We start from the raw sequence: 15,350 nt of genomic DNA on the forward strand, positions 1-15,350 counted from the left end.
AAGGACTTAAGGCAGAGGATATGGTTCTGGTTACTTGCTCTTAGATCCCCAGAGGGCATTGTGAGTACACGTTTGTAGTGCATATGTGTGTGTGCGTGCACGCACGTACAGGCACCTGTGCACACTTGGCACTTATAGATGCATATCATGAAATCTGTAAGGTTCTGTGTCTTACTATTTTGTTAGTGTTATATTGAACATCCTTTCCATTTCTTATTCATCTTTAATAAGATGATTCTTAATAAATGTGATGTTTGATCCTGTAGATGTATGAATGCCTTCCCCATCATGCACTTATTTTCCAGTGTGTTCACTATTCTGAGTAGCATAGGTACTTTGAGACATCATATTTCAATGTGTTTTTCTTAGGTGGCTGAATTATATGAAGAACTGAAGAATAGGATCTCCCAGTTCAACATGTATGTTGATTCTCGGCGGCCTGTCATGGACCAGGAGTATATATATAAGCAGCGGTTCATCCTGCAGGTGTGCTGGGGTTTCCTGGACATCTCTTCTTATCCTTTTTTCTTACTAGGTGGTGTGGTTGAGAAAGTGCTTATGCCTTCTTTCTGGTACAAATCATGCTTCAGGAGATTTTATTTTAGGCCCATGATATTCATACTGCTCTGGGGGTAGGAGAGACCTTGTCTTGCATAGTTCAGGTTTTCCACATCATGGAGTTAAGTTGGTCATCCAGCCCCACACCTAACTTTCAGAGGAATGTTTCTGTAGCACCCAACTACTGTTTTTACTACTTCAAGAGAAGTCCTTGGGTTCTTGCTTTTAAGAAACTAAAAACATTCTTACTATTATTCAACACGTAGCTATTCCCTTGCAATTGAAATACCAACTTCAGAGGCCCTGATCAGGCTAGCTTGTTGGGTGGGACCTTTCAGGGATTGTGCAGAGGGAAACATATTCTAGAAAGGGGCTAATGCTTCTACTTTGGGGGTTTAGAGAAGGACTACATCTGTGTACATCAGCATGTAGAATTGGGTTGTAGGTAGATTTCAGTGAACAGAGTCATGTTGGAAAACATTGTTTTTCTGGATGTCATATTGCTTTGAGGCTGGGGAGTCTTCCACGAATGTATGTTTCAAATGGTGTATTTTGATTGATTGAAGGGACTCTTTGCAGAGTGCTTTTTAGAAATGCTTATTGGATGTGCTTCTTGGGGTCTGGAGAGGTGCCTGGCCAGTAGAGGTGAGTATGTTAGGCAGCAGATGGGAAAGTGTGTACAGTCATTCATGCCCTCATTCAGCTCACCACTGTTTGCTAAATCTTTTGAGATAGGCTCCAGCTCTTTTGAAGAAGGACCATGTCTGGAGTGCTTCTGTTAGAGACCGTGAAATATCCGAATTGTGATTTTTTTGCTTGATTGGTAGAAGGTTTAGTATTTTTATATAAATTCATCTTTTACCTTACAGATGTTTGCTACATAATTTTGGGAAGAGATTAACGTATTGGTGAGACAGATGATAATGTTGCTAGTTTATGAAAATACAATTCTCTTCCAGGTGGTATTGGCAGGTGCTTTTTACCCAAATTACTTCACTTTCGGACAGCCTGATGAGGAGATGGCGGTGAGAGAGCTGGCTGGCAAAGACCCAAAGACAACCATCGTGGTAGGACCTCCATTTCTGTAGTAGTTACTACAGATCATTATGTTCTTCCAGTTCCCTTTTTTTACAAAGACCTGGTATATTTCACCCCCCCCCCCTCCAGTGAATATTATGTGTGACCTTTTCAAGTACATCTAATTGCTCAGCAGTCTTTCCTTTTTTTGCAGACCTGGCCTTGAAAGAAAGCCCTGAGAAATTAAAAATTTATAGCTAATGTTGACGATCATGTGCCTCTTTGAAGAGTTTAAGATACTTCTCCATAAGTTTAAGAATACTTAGTTAACAACTTCATTTCACACAAAGTAAAAATGTTAGTGGGATTTAAACTGTGATCCAGACCTGAGTGTCTAATGGAATCACCTAGAGAGTGTTTATTTTTAAATTCGTATTTGAGGGCCCCATGCCACAGAATCTTAGCTAGAAGGAATGGCCTAAAATAAGCATTGAAAGAACGTGTTTTTAGTGAGTCTGATGATCAGCCATAGGCACAGACCATTGGGTTGCATGTGTGGACTGTTTGCTTCCGCTTGAGCACATGGTCACTCAGGATGCACAACTGGAGTACAGCATGTAGGAACTGGACTTTTATTGGACTACTCAGTTCCATTATCAGTTTCTCTGATGATGAGGGATGTAAAGCACTTGGCAGACTTGCTGGCAAACAGTAAGCTCTCAATCATGCCAGCTATTCCCGTTGTCATCAGTTACTGAAGCGATAGGGCACACAGGGCAGGAAGGGTCACAGATTACTAGAGTGTTGTGGAGGCCTTTGAGGAGCCTAGAAGTTGCTGATGCTCAGGCTGGAGACAGGCGGCTGAGACGCACTTCATATTTAGGGAAGGGGTTTTAATGTAAAAGGCAATCATTAGCTTTTTCTCACTTCTGGGGACTCTGCTCCTGTGGATTTTCAGGGTGGACCAGGCTCTTTTGATTGGCTTCCTTGAATCCCTTCATGGTGTTCTCTCGTCTCTTGTGTACTTGGAGAAGGATCCTACGGGATTGTCCTCAGATGCGGAGCTGTGCTTGCTTCTTCCATCCATGAGACAGTCTGTTTTCCATGCTGTCTCGGGGCCACAACTTGTGTGTGTGTGTGTTATAAAAACCAGATGATAGCTAGCATTGACCACTTACCCGAGAAGCCCCTTGTTACATACTTCATGTTCATGCTTCTCTGAGCCTCCCGCTGACCCCTTGAGGTTGGGATTTACCATCAGCCTTACTTCATGGGGTGGTTGAGTCCTATGGCGGCCCCATACCTTCCCTTAGGAGACTTGATGAGACACCTTGGAGCCCCGGCACTCTCCCCTACCGCCTTTCGTGGGGCTGGACTGGGTCCTGAGACATGTAGGACCTGGGTGCCGGGGCCAGGGCTGGGGTCCCTCGTTTCCTGCCAGAGCCAGAGCCTGGAACGTGAGTCACCAGAACAGAAGGGAGAAAGTGAGCTCCCGGGGCTAGAAAAGCTCTTCTGCAGCTCAGTGTGCTTTACTTGTGGCTGTGGTGGGGGAAATGCCCCCTGCCCTAACCAGTGCTAGCTCCCCTCTAGTTCCCATTATTCCTTACATAGGAAGAGTCTTCTAAAGAGATGGATTTAGTCAGCTTATTTTAAGGCAAAATAAAACATAAACAGAAAAAGTACTTCTGTGTTAAGACTTTGGATTATTTTAACAAAGAATTATCTCATATGTAATGTATATTTATTATTAAAATTTAGTTATAATGTAAAAGTCATTATTCATGAAACATATCTATCCATAGAACCTACACTTTATGGTTAAAGTAGTGAATTATGTATCTGTGAACTAAAATAATAGCTTTAGCTTATGAATATTATTACTGTTCCGTTAACTTTGACGTCTGCTCTGATGAGTACTGCATTATGTGTTACAGTTGAAACACATTCCTCCCTATGGATTTCTCTACTATAAACAACTACAGTCTCTCTTTCGACAGTGTGGTCAAGTCAAATCCATTGTATTTGATGGTGCAAAGTAAGTTGTGTATTTCTGTAATTAACTGCAGTTACGAAAGAGCCATAGTGTGTTTGGTATTTGCAGGAACTAAATTCTTACAACTGAGTGCATATGGAAACGGGTGTCTATTTGGGCTGCCCCACATTGCCTTGGAATGCAGCTTTGGTTTATCTTGTTAGTAGTGATTGATCTTTTTCAACCAAGTGAGCTCCTATAGGAGCTAAGCTGGGAGGTTGGTGGTCTGATACCAAGAAAGCTCTGTGCCGTGCAGTGTTGTGACAGGTGCTTGGAGTGTGTGCCAGTCCATGGTTTTTCACGGGTGTCCCTAGTGATATGTCACTTTGTAGGCCACAAAGATGCCCCAGAGTATGGTTTATCTGCTTGTAATTATTTAGAACATAAATGTTCCAAATATTTTTGAAAGACAAATACTGTAAAAACTCAGTTACATTTTACCTTATTTTAGTTGCAGATATAGAAAATGAGATAAGGTGTGTTTTTGAAGTATCATTTTGAGTTTTTTATTTCCAAGAGGGACTGTTAATATGCAGAAAAGACTATTCACAGTTTTAAGTTGATTTTTAGTTTTAAAATTAGAAATTTTTTCTGGTGTTTTGTAAATTGTATTTCATTTATAAAACTTTGTAAATCTAGTGAACAAGAAATACTTCTACTCTTTCTTTGACTGATGTCCAGTAACCCATGTTGAGCATATTTAGTTCCTTTTCAATTTGGATTAATTCCCTTAAACATTTCAAGTTCTAGTCCTATGATTAACATTGATTTTCTCTGTAAGCATGTAAATACCTCACATGACAAATTCATAACCCCAACGAAGTCTGAGTTCTTTTAACAACCATTACAGATTTTATTAATTAAACTTATAACATCTTGAGCCTTTTTAAATATTCTAATACAAATTACACTAAAATTCTTAATCACATTTACAAAATCACTTCTTTAAAACTGGCATCACACAGTGAAGCTCTCTTTCTTGAATACTGGAAGTCCATTTGCCTTGACTGAGGTTCCAGTTATGGGTGGGCTTTCTTTGATGGGTTGAGTGGCCTACAGTCTGGGCTCTCACTAGTCTTTATCACTGGGTTGGATTCTGTGTGTTTCATATTCTTTGTGTCTGAGCTTTTCTTTAAAGGTATTTTAATCCGGGATTCCTGGGTGGCGCAGTGGTTTGGCGCCTGCCTTTGGCCCAGGGCGCGATCCTGGAGACCTGGGATCGAATCCCACGTCGAGCTCCCAGTGCATGGAGCCTGCCTCTCTCTCTCTGTCTGTGTCTCTGCCTCTCTCTCTCTCTCTCTGTGTGACTATCATAAATAAATAAAGAAAAAAAAAGTCTTTAAAAAAAAAAGGTATTTTAATCCTACATGATTTCTTGTATTTCTGGCTTTTTAGTCACATAGCAATGTCATATCAGTTACTTGGAGAAGTATGTATTTTCTTCTGTTTATAGGCAGTTCTTATGTATCAAGTGTTTAAAGGCAGAGGATGACATGAATCGCTATTTGAAAGGGTAAAAGCCATATTCCTTCTGGGATCACGCAGGGTCTAGTTTAGTGAGGAACCCGTGTCGGGTGTGAAGGGCATCTGAGCACAGGTAGTAAGTACATAGGCACACGGTTTCCCCTCATATGAAGCTTTCATCCTCTTTATGGGGTTCTGTAGACATTCGCCTGTTGTGAAATGTCATGGGAGAAGCCCAGATGGTCAGAAGACCTTCTTTCTGGGCCTTAGGAGCAGTAATGTTCACTTGGGACTTCCTGAGGGAGGAGTTTGAGGTGGGCGGTGGAGCTGGCTGGTGGGGCAGGTTGGGATTGCTGCTCCAGTAGGAGCCCAGTGTAAGCCCAGATGGGATTTTGGAGACTGTGGGGTGTGTGTGAGGCACAGCTGGAGGCCGCTTTGCCAGCAGCTGACTTTGTGTCAGATTTGCGTGTGCCAGGAGGCCAGGTGCGGTGCTCTGGATGGTCCTTTGTGGCTGCCTGACCAGTATGAACATGAGTAGATGGGCATGTCAGAGACTCCTGACTGTTCTGAGCTGCAGTGTTTTGTAGGCTTTGGTCAGGGAATGGTGAGAGAGGGGTCTTTGTAATTACCTAAACTAGAGGTAACGTTTGAAACAAAGACAACACGTGAGACAGAAGCTCTCTTGGGTTTGGCTGTTGATTGCATGTATAGGACAAAGAAAAGGGGGGGCCAGGAGGGCAGGTCTTTCAAACACCATTGACCAAAGAAGGGCTGTGAGGAGCGGATCCTGGCGGGAGAGGGGTGGGTCAGGGTCCCACAAGTGGGAGTTCAGAATCCCACTGCAAGATGAGCATCATAGAAGTGTGATCTCAAGTGTGAAAGAAACTGCTTCTGAGGAGGGACTTAGGAGCCCTCTAGGGAAGGGTGACAGGACAAGGGGTGAGCGAATTGGCATAGGCTGTAGGGGAGGGAGAGGCTGTGCGTGCTCAGCAGTGAGTCCACCAGGAGGCAGGTGAGGAGGCTGGAGGGTAGAGGAGAGCCAGCTGTCGAAGGACAGCAAATTCAGGCCACAGAGGGGCTTGGCACAGGGATGCACACTGAATAGGCCGGCCGAGTTAGGGACTAACTCTCCTTTCTGCTTGATGCTCTTCACTGGCTGCGTCCTTTCCAGGGCTCAGTTACACCTTTCCATGACGGTATTTGTAGGGGTTATAGGTCTGTATGCATGAGTATGTGTTGACCCAGGGGTATTCATGTACAAGCAAATGTGAACTTGAAGCTTTATTTCTTGATATCAAGAAATGCTCAGCAGACACCCTTAGTGCATGCTTGGTTCTCATCCCCCAGAGACTGGGATGGAGGAGCACCCAGAGATGGGAGAGGGGCTGGTAGTGTGGGATGTTCATTAGCGTGACTAGGTGGTAAATATGGATAGTGTTTGTGGAGGGAGATCCCTGACCTACTCATTGTGTGATTTTTCTCTTATCTGTGTTTTATTTTATGGTAAAATAGAAAAAAAAAACCCCAAAACTTAAGAAGTCATTCTGTGTTCATTTTGAGAATTAAGATTTAGTAGCTAAAAATTTCATCTGTGCTTGGTGTTTGCTCTGCATTATCTACGTAATATATACGGTTGATACCTGGTCTTACTTTCATGGTACATCATTGGGATTTTTACTTCTCTTAAGTAAATAATATTCATTTAAGTAAACACTTCTTGGTTAATTATAGAATGAAGAGTTACTGATGTTTCAAGGGGAGGTGGAACTAAAAATTTCTATCTAATCTTGACAGAAATTAATATGCACTTAGTTCTTTTTTTCAGATGCCTATAGACTAATTTTTTCCTTATATTTGTGGAGCAGAGCCTTTGTGGAATTTTCACGGAATCCAACGGAGAGGTTCAAAACTCTCCCAGCAGTGTATATGGCAATTAAGATGTCTCAGCTGAAAGTCTCCCTTGAACTGAATGTCCACTCTGCAGAGGAGATTGAAGGGAAGGTGCAAGGAGGGGCTGTCTCAAAGCTTAGGAGCACCAGGTATTTTCAGGAGGCGGTCCGTTAGGACTCTGTCCACCTGCTTTTACAGTTTCAGAGACTGCATTTAAATGAACCTTGCTTAAGCTCACACTAGCAGCACTGGCTTTGCAGCCAGAGTCCTGGTTTCCTCATCTCCTGGCTGTATTTGCATACATCACTTGATCTCTCTGAACCTCAGCGCTTTAATTCATGTCTTTTTTCTAGTTTTATTGCAAAATAATTGCCATACATCACTGTGTAAGTCTAAGGCATTCAGCCTGACGGTTTGATTTTCCTGTGCTGTGAAAGGACTACCACAGTACATTCAGCTAACATCATTCTTCTCGTAGAGATACAATAAAAAGTAAAGAACAAAAATTTCTTCTTTTGATGAGGACTCTTAGGATCCGTTGTTCTAACCATTTTCCTGTATGCCTTATTGTATAGTGGTAGTGGTAGGGACTATGTTGCATGCTCCATCCCAAGTACTTATTTACCGTAGAACTGGAAGTTTGTGGGTTTTTTTTAAAGATTTTATTTATTTATTCATGAGAGGCACACAGAGAGAGGCAGAGACATAGGCAGAGGGAGCAGCAGGGTCCCTGTGCGGAGCCCAATGCAGGACTTGATCCCAGGACCCGAGGATCACAACCTGAGTCAAAGGCAGATGCTCAACCACTGAGCCACCCAGGCGTCCCAGAAATTTGTATCTTTTGACCATCTTCCTCCAATGCCTCATCCTCATTCCCCTACCCTACGCCTCTGGTAATAACAAGTCTGATCTCTTTTTCTATGAGTTTTTTTTTTAATAGATTCTGCATGTGAGTGAGACTGTACAGTATTTGTCTTTCTCTTTCTGACTTATTTCACTTAGCATAATGCCTTTGAGATCTGTCCGTGGTAGGATTTCCGTGTTTTTTTATGGCTGAATATTCCACTGGGTATATATACCACAACTTCTTTATGCATTCATCCAGTGATGGACACTTAAGTTGTTTCCATGTCTGGGCTCTAGTACATATGCTGCTCTGAACACAGGGATGCAGATACTTTTTGAGGTAGTGTTTTTGTGGAATTGCTGCGTCATATGGTGGTTCTCTTTTTGATTTTTTGGGGGGTCATCCATACTGTGTTCCATAGTGGCTGTACCAGTTTACAATCCCACCAGCACACAGGGGTTTCCTTTTCTTCTACATCCACCTCAACATTTGTGTTTTTGGTGATGACCACTCTGACAGGCATGAGCTATTACCTTGCTGTGGTTCTTATTTGCAGTTCTCTGATGACTAGGGATGTTGAACATCTTTTCATGTACTCATTGGCCTTTTGTGTATCTTCTTCAGAGAAATCTGTATCAGGTCTTTTGCCCATTACAAAATCTTCTTTTCTATTGTGTCTGTTTAATAGATATGGTATTTTACAAGGTTGTTGAGAAGATTGAGTGGAATCATGTAAGTAATTCTCAGTTTAAATAGTAGGGATTGGTCATAATATTAGTTAACTTTCTTCAATCTTAGAGTTCCTCATTTCCTCCGTTTAAGCATAGTAGAGTATTCTCTGTTCTCAGCAGAGCAGACAGTGGGACAAAACAGAGATGCAGGTGGGAGTGCCTGGGTGCTGGTCAGCACAGCTGCCCCTTCCTTGCTGAGGAACAGGAGGGCTGAGTAGTGACATTCACCACTTGGCAGCTGCTATTGGGTGTGTGGGTTTTCTTTTTCTTTTTTTTTTTTGTGTGTGTGTGGGTTTTCTTCTCTTGGACCAGATTAAATCACCCTTCAGGATTTGTAACAGATGCCTTTGCCTTTGGGTCACACTCTCTGAGTACTGTGTGTAGGAATTCTCAATCATCATTTCTTATATGTGATCTTTTTAATTCTGTGAGGAATTGGACAGGAATTTGGGGAATTGTTGAGAAAGGGAGATCTGTCCCATCAAGTATCATCCTGTGGGGGTTGGGGGGGGCGGAGTTTTTGAATTCTGAGACTTTGGGGATCTGTAACCCATGGGAGATCTTTTCTGGGAACTTTGCCTGAGTCACTTTTAGTCATAAATGGGTTTGAAAGTTGGGGAAAGGGATCCCTGGGTGGCTCAGCAGTTTAGCACCTGCCTTCGGCCCAGGGCGTGATCCTGGAGTCCCAGGATCGAGTCCCACGTCGGGCTCCCTGCATAGAGTCTGCTTCTCCCTCTGCCTGTGTCTCTGCCTCTCTGTCTCTCTGTGCCTCTCATGAATAAATAAACACAATCTTAAAAAAAAAAGTTGGGGAGAGAGTTGGGTCAGGATCTCTTGTATGATTCTTCCTCTTCATCTTAGAAATAAAAACCTATTAGGAAAGGGACATTTTATTTTTGTCAAACTTATATTTCATATTCTCAAACTTCAGCATTTACTATCTTACCATTCTAAGAGATGAAGGGATAGGTCCTTGGTTTATTAGAAAATCATGTATGTGTTTGTAACAGAATTGAATCAGGCATGGATTCTGGTACTTAGGAAAGGTCAAGGTCACTCCTCTCTAAAACCAGAAATTAGGATACATTGCAGGTCTTAGATTTAGAATGTATATCCTTAAAAGTAAGTTTTCTGTAAGAGTCTTGACCTTTAGAATATATTTTTCAAGGGTAGTGTGTAACTATTGGGGTGCACAGCCCTCTAGGGCATTCAGGAAGCCATTGGAAACTCCAATTTGAGATGAAATCAAATTAGTCATCTCTGGGTTTGGCATTTTATTGAAATTTTTTTATAAATTTATTTTTTATTGGTGTTCAATTTGCCAACATATAGAATAACACCCCGTGCTCATCCTGTCAGAAAATTTTTTTTTTTTTTTGTATAAGCAGTAGAATAGTTGGGGCAGTAACTTCACATATATAAACATGTTTTCTCTGTAATATCTGACATATATTTACTTATTTTAAATCACGTTATGTAGGGTGAATGTGGACTTCCAGAAGCAGACAGTAGATCCTATGCAAGTCTCATTTAACACATTAGACCCATCTCAGACAATTACAGATCTCCTCCTAACAGTTGATGTCACAGAGGTAAGATGGTGCGGTTGAATCATTAGCGCTTTTCTTTTTTTTTTTTAATTCATGAGAGCCACAGAGAGAGGCAGAGACACAGGCAGAGAGAGAAGCAGGCTCCATGCAGGGAGCCCGATGTGAGACTCAATCCTGGGACCCCAATATCACACCCTGAGCTGAAGGCAGACACTTAACGGCTGAGCCACCCAGGCGTCCCCTTTTCTGTCGTCTTAGCCTAGAATTGTCATGCTATAAATGTGAAATAGTACATGTACACACAGGTAACACAGCCTATACACTTAGTGATCTAGCAACATGGGCTTGAATTATTGTTATGTTGAATTGAAATGTGGCTGTAAACAATGAAACAGAACTTCTTCTGGAATCAAAGTGTAATTTTTAAGACTAGGTACCTTTTAAAATGCTATAACAGTAATTTCAGGAACATGATACATGTGAACATGTTAATTGGCATTAGTGGTACATGGCTGTGTAATTCAGTTTATGTCAACAAAGTTGGCATCAGCATCAATACTGTGTAAGGTGTGGTTTTTACTTCAAATAAAATTTCAGTGGAAATACATACCTGCTTCCTGGTAGATCTGTGACTGCACTCACCAGGAGACTTCACACAGACATCTAGGCTCCAGGCTGACTGAGAAGCTGCAGCCATTGTGGGTCCATGGAGTGGCCTGGCAGGATGAGTGGGAGATGCTCCATGAGGCCCTTTTCCATGGAACACCTACTCCTCCTCCCGTTTGTCACTGCTCTTCCAGGGGCTGTCTGTTCACACCACACCTGCCCTTGCTACCCTTGAGCTGCCTGCACTCTGTGGGCTGGGCTTAAGGACTCTGGGCCCATCATGGGGAAACAGTCCTGGTCTTCTGTGCCCTCTAGAGCCTTTCAGGTGTTAGTGAGCTAACCAAGAGAGGGCTCTGGGACACACGTTTCCTCATGGCCAGGGAACCCCCTTGTTTGTAAGCACCTGTTAAAAGCCTAGAGAATTACTCAAGGTCCAGGGATCCAGTTTAGGAAGTGTAGTATTGAATGTTGGCCCTGCAGTGTGAACTTATGAGAACGTTTTTATAGAAATCATTTTAAAATTTAGTCTTTGATCTTTTTCCTTTTTCAGGTTGTTGAGGTGGGACACTTTTGGGGATATAGGATTGATGAAAAAAACTCTGAGATTCTGAAAAAGCTTACTGCTGAAATAAACCAACTGAAATTAGTACCCTTGCCTGTCCACCCACATCCAGACTTGGTCTGTCTGGCTCCTTTTGCTGATTTTGATAAAGAAAGCTACTTTAGAGCTCAAATCCTTTATGTTTCTGGAAATTCTGCTGAGGTATGTTTTTCTATAACTAATCACTAAAAAGGAAATGAGACAAACTTGTAGCAGTTTATAGAAAGCCTATTCTAATTTTAAGTGGAAATTAAATGTAAAATCATTTCAGTTCAAAAAGTAGCCTTGTAAAAAGTTATGTACCTCAGTGATTGTGGATTTAAGTTCCAGTCATAAGACTACTGGACTCTGGAGCTAGAGTAGATCCTTGTGTGGTCACTGGCCAGGTGGTGCTCAATGTCTGACCCTGTATGAAAGTGTGTTCTTGCCCATTCTCTAGGTGTTCTTCGTGGACTATGGCAATAGATCTCATGTCGACCTGGATCTTTTAATGGAGATTCCTTATCAACTTCTTGAACTCCCATTTCAGGTAAGGTAGAGAAGCTCCTATGGTGTGAATCTAGAGGTCACATGGTCTACCCTCAGCCCACAGAGAGTGGGAAGGGACTTGCTTGGTCACACAGGCCAAATTTGTCTGCTTTTTTCCAATAGATTTGTCAGTATTATTTGTGGAGTTAAAATATACGGAAGGTTTCACACTTAGCAAAAAAGTTAGCTGTTTAACTCAATTAATTTTGAAAACTATTTCTGATGTTTTTGGTTTTGTTGCAAACAGCTAGAACTTTGGTGAGCTAGATGTACCTGTGTGTATCCAGAGGCATTCCAGACTTCTCTTTGGGTTGAAAGGCAACATCAGATTTCTTTACCTATGAAATCCTCACTTTGTTTGTGAACCGCCCCCCCAAGTTTTTTTTTTTTTACTGTATATAATCATTTACTTATTTCTGTTGAAGTATAGTTGACACAAAATATGATCATTTCAAATGTACAGCATAGTGATTCCACAACTATATACCTTATGGTCTGCTCACACAGGCATAGCTGCTAGTGGTCACCATACAATACAAATACAATACCACTGACTACATTTCTCATGCTGTCCTCTCTACGCCTGTGACTTGTTTGCTCCCGTAACTGGAAGCCTATATTTTTGGTGCCTCTTAACCCATTTTGCCCCCCCCCCCAGCAGCCACCACTTTGTAGTTCATATTTATGGGTCTGTCTGCTTTTTGTTTGTTCTTTTGTTTTTTAGATTCCACAAATAAGGGAAATAATAGGTATTTGTCTTTCTCAGACTTATTTCACTTAGCATAATATTCTCTAGTTTCATCCATGTTGTTGCAAATGGCAAGATCACATCCTTCCTGATGGCTGAGTAATATTCCACTGTGTATATACACCATGTCTTCCTTATACGTTCATCTGTTAATAGACCAGAATTGTTTTTAATAGGCTTTTTATGAGCACATTGGTGAAAATCCATGTTCTGGGCCACGTTTCAGCAGTATTTGGAGTGTTCTACTCATTTATAAAGCTGGTTCAGCCATCTTTTTCTGTCCTGTAGGCGTTGGAATTTAAGATTTGCAAAATGCGCCCCTCTGCAAAGTCTCTCGTGTGTGGTGAGCACTGGAGCGGTGGGGCCAGCCAGCGGTTCGCCTCCCTGGTGAGTGGCTGTGCTCTCCTCGTCAGGGTCTTCTCTGTGGTGCACAGTGTCCTGCATGTGGATGTGTACCGGTATGCGGGGGTCCAGGACACTGTCAACGTGAGAGACATCCTCATCAAGGAAGGCTACGCGGAGCTCGCCGAGGAGCCCTATGAGTCCAAAGTATGCACCTTCATCTGTCCTTGTTGGAGCGCATGTGGCCATGTGTGCATGGGGGGGGGGGGTGTTTGATGTGGGGAGGCAGCAGAGAAGCGGGGTGCTGTTTTCCTCTCACTGAGGGATGAATATAGCTAGGTGTAGTGTCTGGTACCATTTTAAATGTCTTCTAGGTTTCTTTGACACTAAATTATGGTGACTGGCTGTTACTTTTGTTAGTTTCCTTCTATTAGGTTATTTTTTTCTTCCTGGAATAAAAATTAGATGTAGAAATGTTCTCTGGGGAGTTGTTTTTTTCTGTATTGGATTCAAGGATTTAGCTCCCTAATGAAAGCAATTAATAAAATACTTGTTTCAAGTATTTCAGATATTTCAAAATGACTTTCAACTATTTCTTTCAAAATCAATTGTGAAGCTGTTTTTCTTTGAAAGTTTCAGAGATGCCACATTTGAGTCAGATGTTGAAGGCCATTTATTTTCCGTCTGTAATTTCTGCTGACATTGAAGGGGGCTGGGATTCGGGAAAGGGGAAACCAGCAACAGAATGGCAGTGACAGAGTCTGCTGGACTTTGTATTTCCATGTGTGAGAAACCCTTTTTGGAATTCTGGTAGTGTTTCTGGTGTGGAGTAGAAGTTTTGTGTGTAGAAGTTCTTTTTAAGAACTGTTTCTCACTCTTGTCAGTTTTCTGACTGAAAGGTAGTAAAGGCTGATGAACCTTAAATGAGTCCTGTCTTCCTTTGTTTGAATTTTAAGGTGTACGTGCTTGATAGAATTTTCCCTGACCTTAGTGACCTACTAATCATACCCCTAAAATACTTTGGTTAGCTTGGAATTAAGTGCTTTTTTTTTTAAATTTTTTTAAGGTTTTATTTATTTATTCATGAGACACACACACACACACAGAGGCAGAGACACAGGCAGAGGGAGAAGCAGGCTCCCTGCAGGGAGCCCGATGTGGGACTCGATCCCGGGACCGTGGAATCATGCCCTGAGCCAAAGGCAGACACTCAACCGCTGAGCCACCCAGGGATCCCAAATTAAGTGCTTTTAATACAGTTTTTCCTTTCAGCAAATGAACTTTCCTTATTCTGCTTAGCAAAGCCACGAAGCTCTCAAGGGTCTCTTCTCCAAGTCCATACAAAACATGGCAGACATGACTGTGTCATCTCCCGTGAAGGATGATGAAAAGTACCTGATCCGGGTTTTGTTAGAGAGCTTCTCTTCTAATAAACTAGGTCCCCCCAACTGCAAGGTAACTTATAGGAGTTGTTTTAAAATACAGTTTAAAACTTAAAATCATTGTACACTTATATGCTGAGTCATAGCCAGTAGTCATGATGGGTTTTTCTTTCCTGGTTTTCAACATTGGTACTTTTTTTTTTCACAGTGGTGCCTGTATTAGTAAGGGCAGAACCTGGGGTCTAGTGTAGGGAAATGCTCGGACTAGTTCTTTATCTAACCCAGTCTTTTTAAGGCAACTGATGCTTATTTATACCCAGTTGAAGCCATGTGTGTGCTATAGAGAACCAGGCCCACCCCAGAGGTGCCCCAACCCTGGTGGGCGCTGGAGTTGGTGCACCTGCCTGTTTCCGAGAAGGGGCTGCCACATGCCCTACCCCTGGTCAGGGCTCCCATCTTGCTACCCCAGCCCACGGCCGCATGCTCTCAGCCTCCCTACTCCGTTAGTTTAGTCTGATGCAGTTGAAAGAGTAATATTTTTTACTAAAGTGTTGGGTAGTATTTCCTTTTTTTGGCCAAAGTATATCTGTGGAGGAGGAATGTTAGTGAAGCCATTGAAAGAATCACTGCGTCCCAGAGAAAGCACCATAAGGCATTTTCCCCCCACTGCATCTTAAAGATACTATATCTAAGGTGAAGCTGTTTTCTGTTTCAAAACTTGAGCTGACTTTTGGATTTTAAAAAAATGCATATTAAGTGACAACTTGCCTATTGCTAGCATTTTGCATATTTTGTATCTACAGGCGATACTTCATGGGCCTTTTAACCCTTATGAACTGAAGTGTCATAGTTTGACCAGAATATCCAAGTTCAGGTATGATTAACTTAGGTTCCTCATGGATTTCTTTGTACACTGCTGCTTTTTTTACAGAGCTTATCAGAAACTAATCTTTCTTTAAACTGTTGGGCTGTTCTCTTTTCCAGTTCCTTTTCATTCCTCCCTTAGCTCCAGATCTGAAGTCTTCTTTCTCTCTTACATGGAAGCCATTCTGCA

The 15,350-nt window shown here is 42.1% G+C and overlaps 1 protein-coding gene across 5 annotated transcripts in view; it reads left to right on the top strand.

Annotated features, from left to right (window-relative positions):
• The window catches only part of TDRD9 (tudor domain containing 9), a 107,679-nt gene that overhangs the window by 70,740 nt on the left and 21,589 nt on the right, over positions 1-15,350 (top strand). For 3 of the 5 annotated variants that reach the window (XM_072762401.1, XM_026012588.2, XM_072762402.1), the window contains exons 21-30: positions 370-486; positions 1,518-1,625; positions 3,510-3,610; positions 6,937-7,110; positions 10,020-10,131; positions 11,246-11,458; positions 11,736-11,825; positions 12,861-13,121; positions 14,214-14,369; positions 15,100-15,170. In XM_072762401.1, the coding sequence (XP_072618502.1) occupies positions 370-486; positions 1,518-1,625; positions 3,510-3,610; positions 6,937-7,110; positions 10,020-10,131; positions 11,246-11,458; positions 11,736-11,825; positions 12,861-13,121; positions 14,214-14,369; positions 15,100-15,170 (1,403 nt within the window). The remainder of the gene's footprint in view (positions 1-369; positions 487-1,517; positions 1,626-3,509; positions 3,611-6,936; positions 7,111-10,019; positions 10,132-11,245; positions 11,459-11,735; positions 11,826-12,860; positions 13,122-14,213; positions 14,370-15,099; positions 15,171-15,350) is intronic. The other 2 variants (XM_072762404.1, XM_072762403.1) reach the window with 1 other exon arrangement.

The sequence above is a fragment of the Vulpes vulpes genome, chromosome 6, assembly GCF_048418805.1.
Source record: "Vulpes vulpes isolate BD-2025 chromosome 6, VulVul3, whole genome shotgun sequence".
Classification (NCBI taxonomy): domain Eukaryota; kingdom Metazoa; phylum Chordata; class Mammalia; order Carnivora; family Canidae; genus Vulpes; species Vulpes vulpes.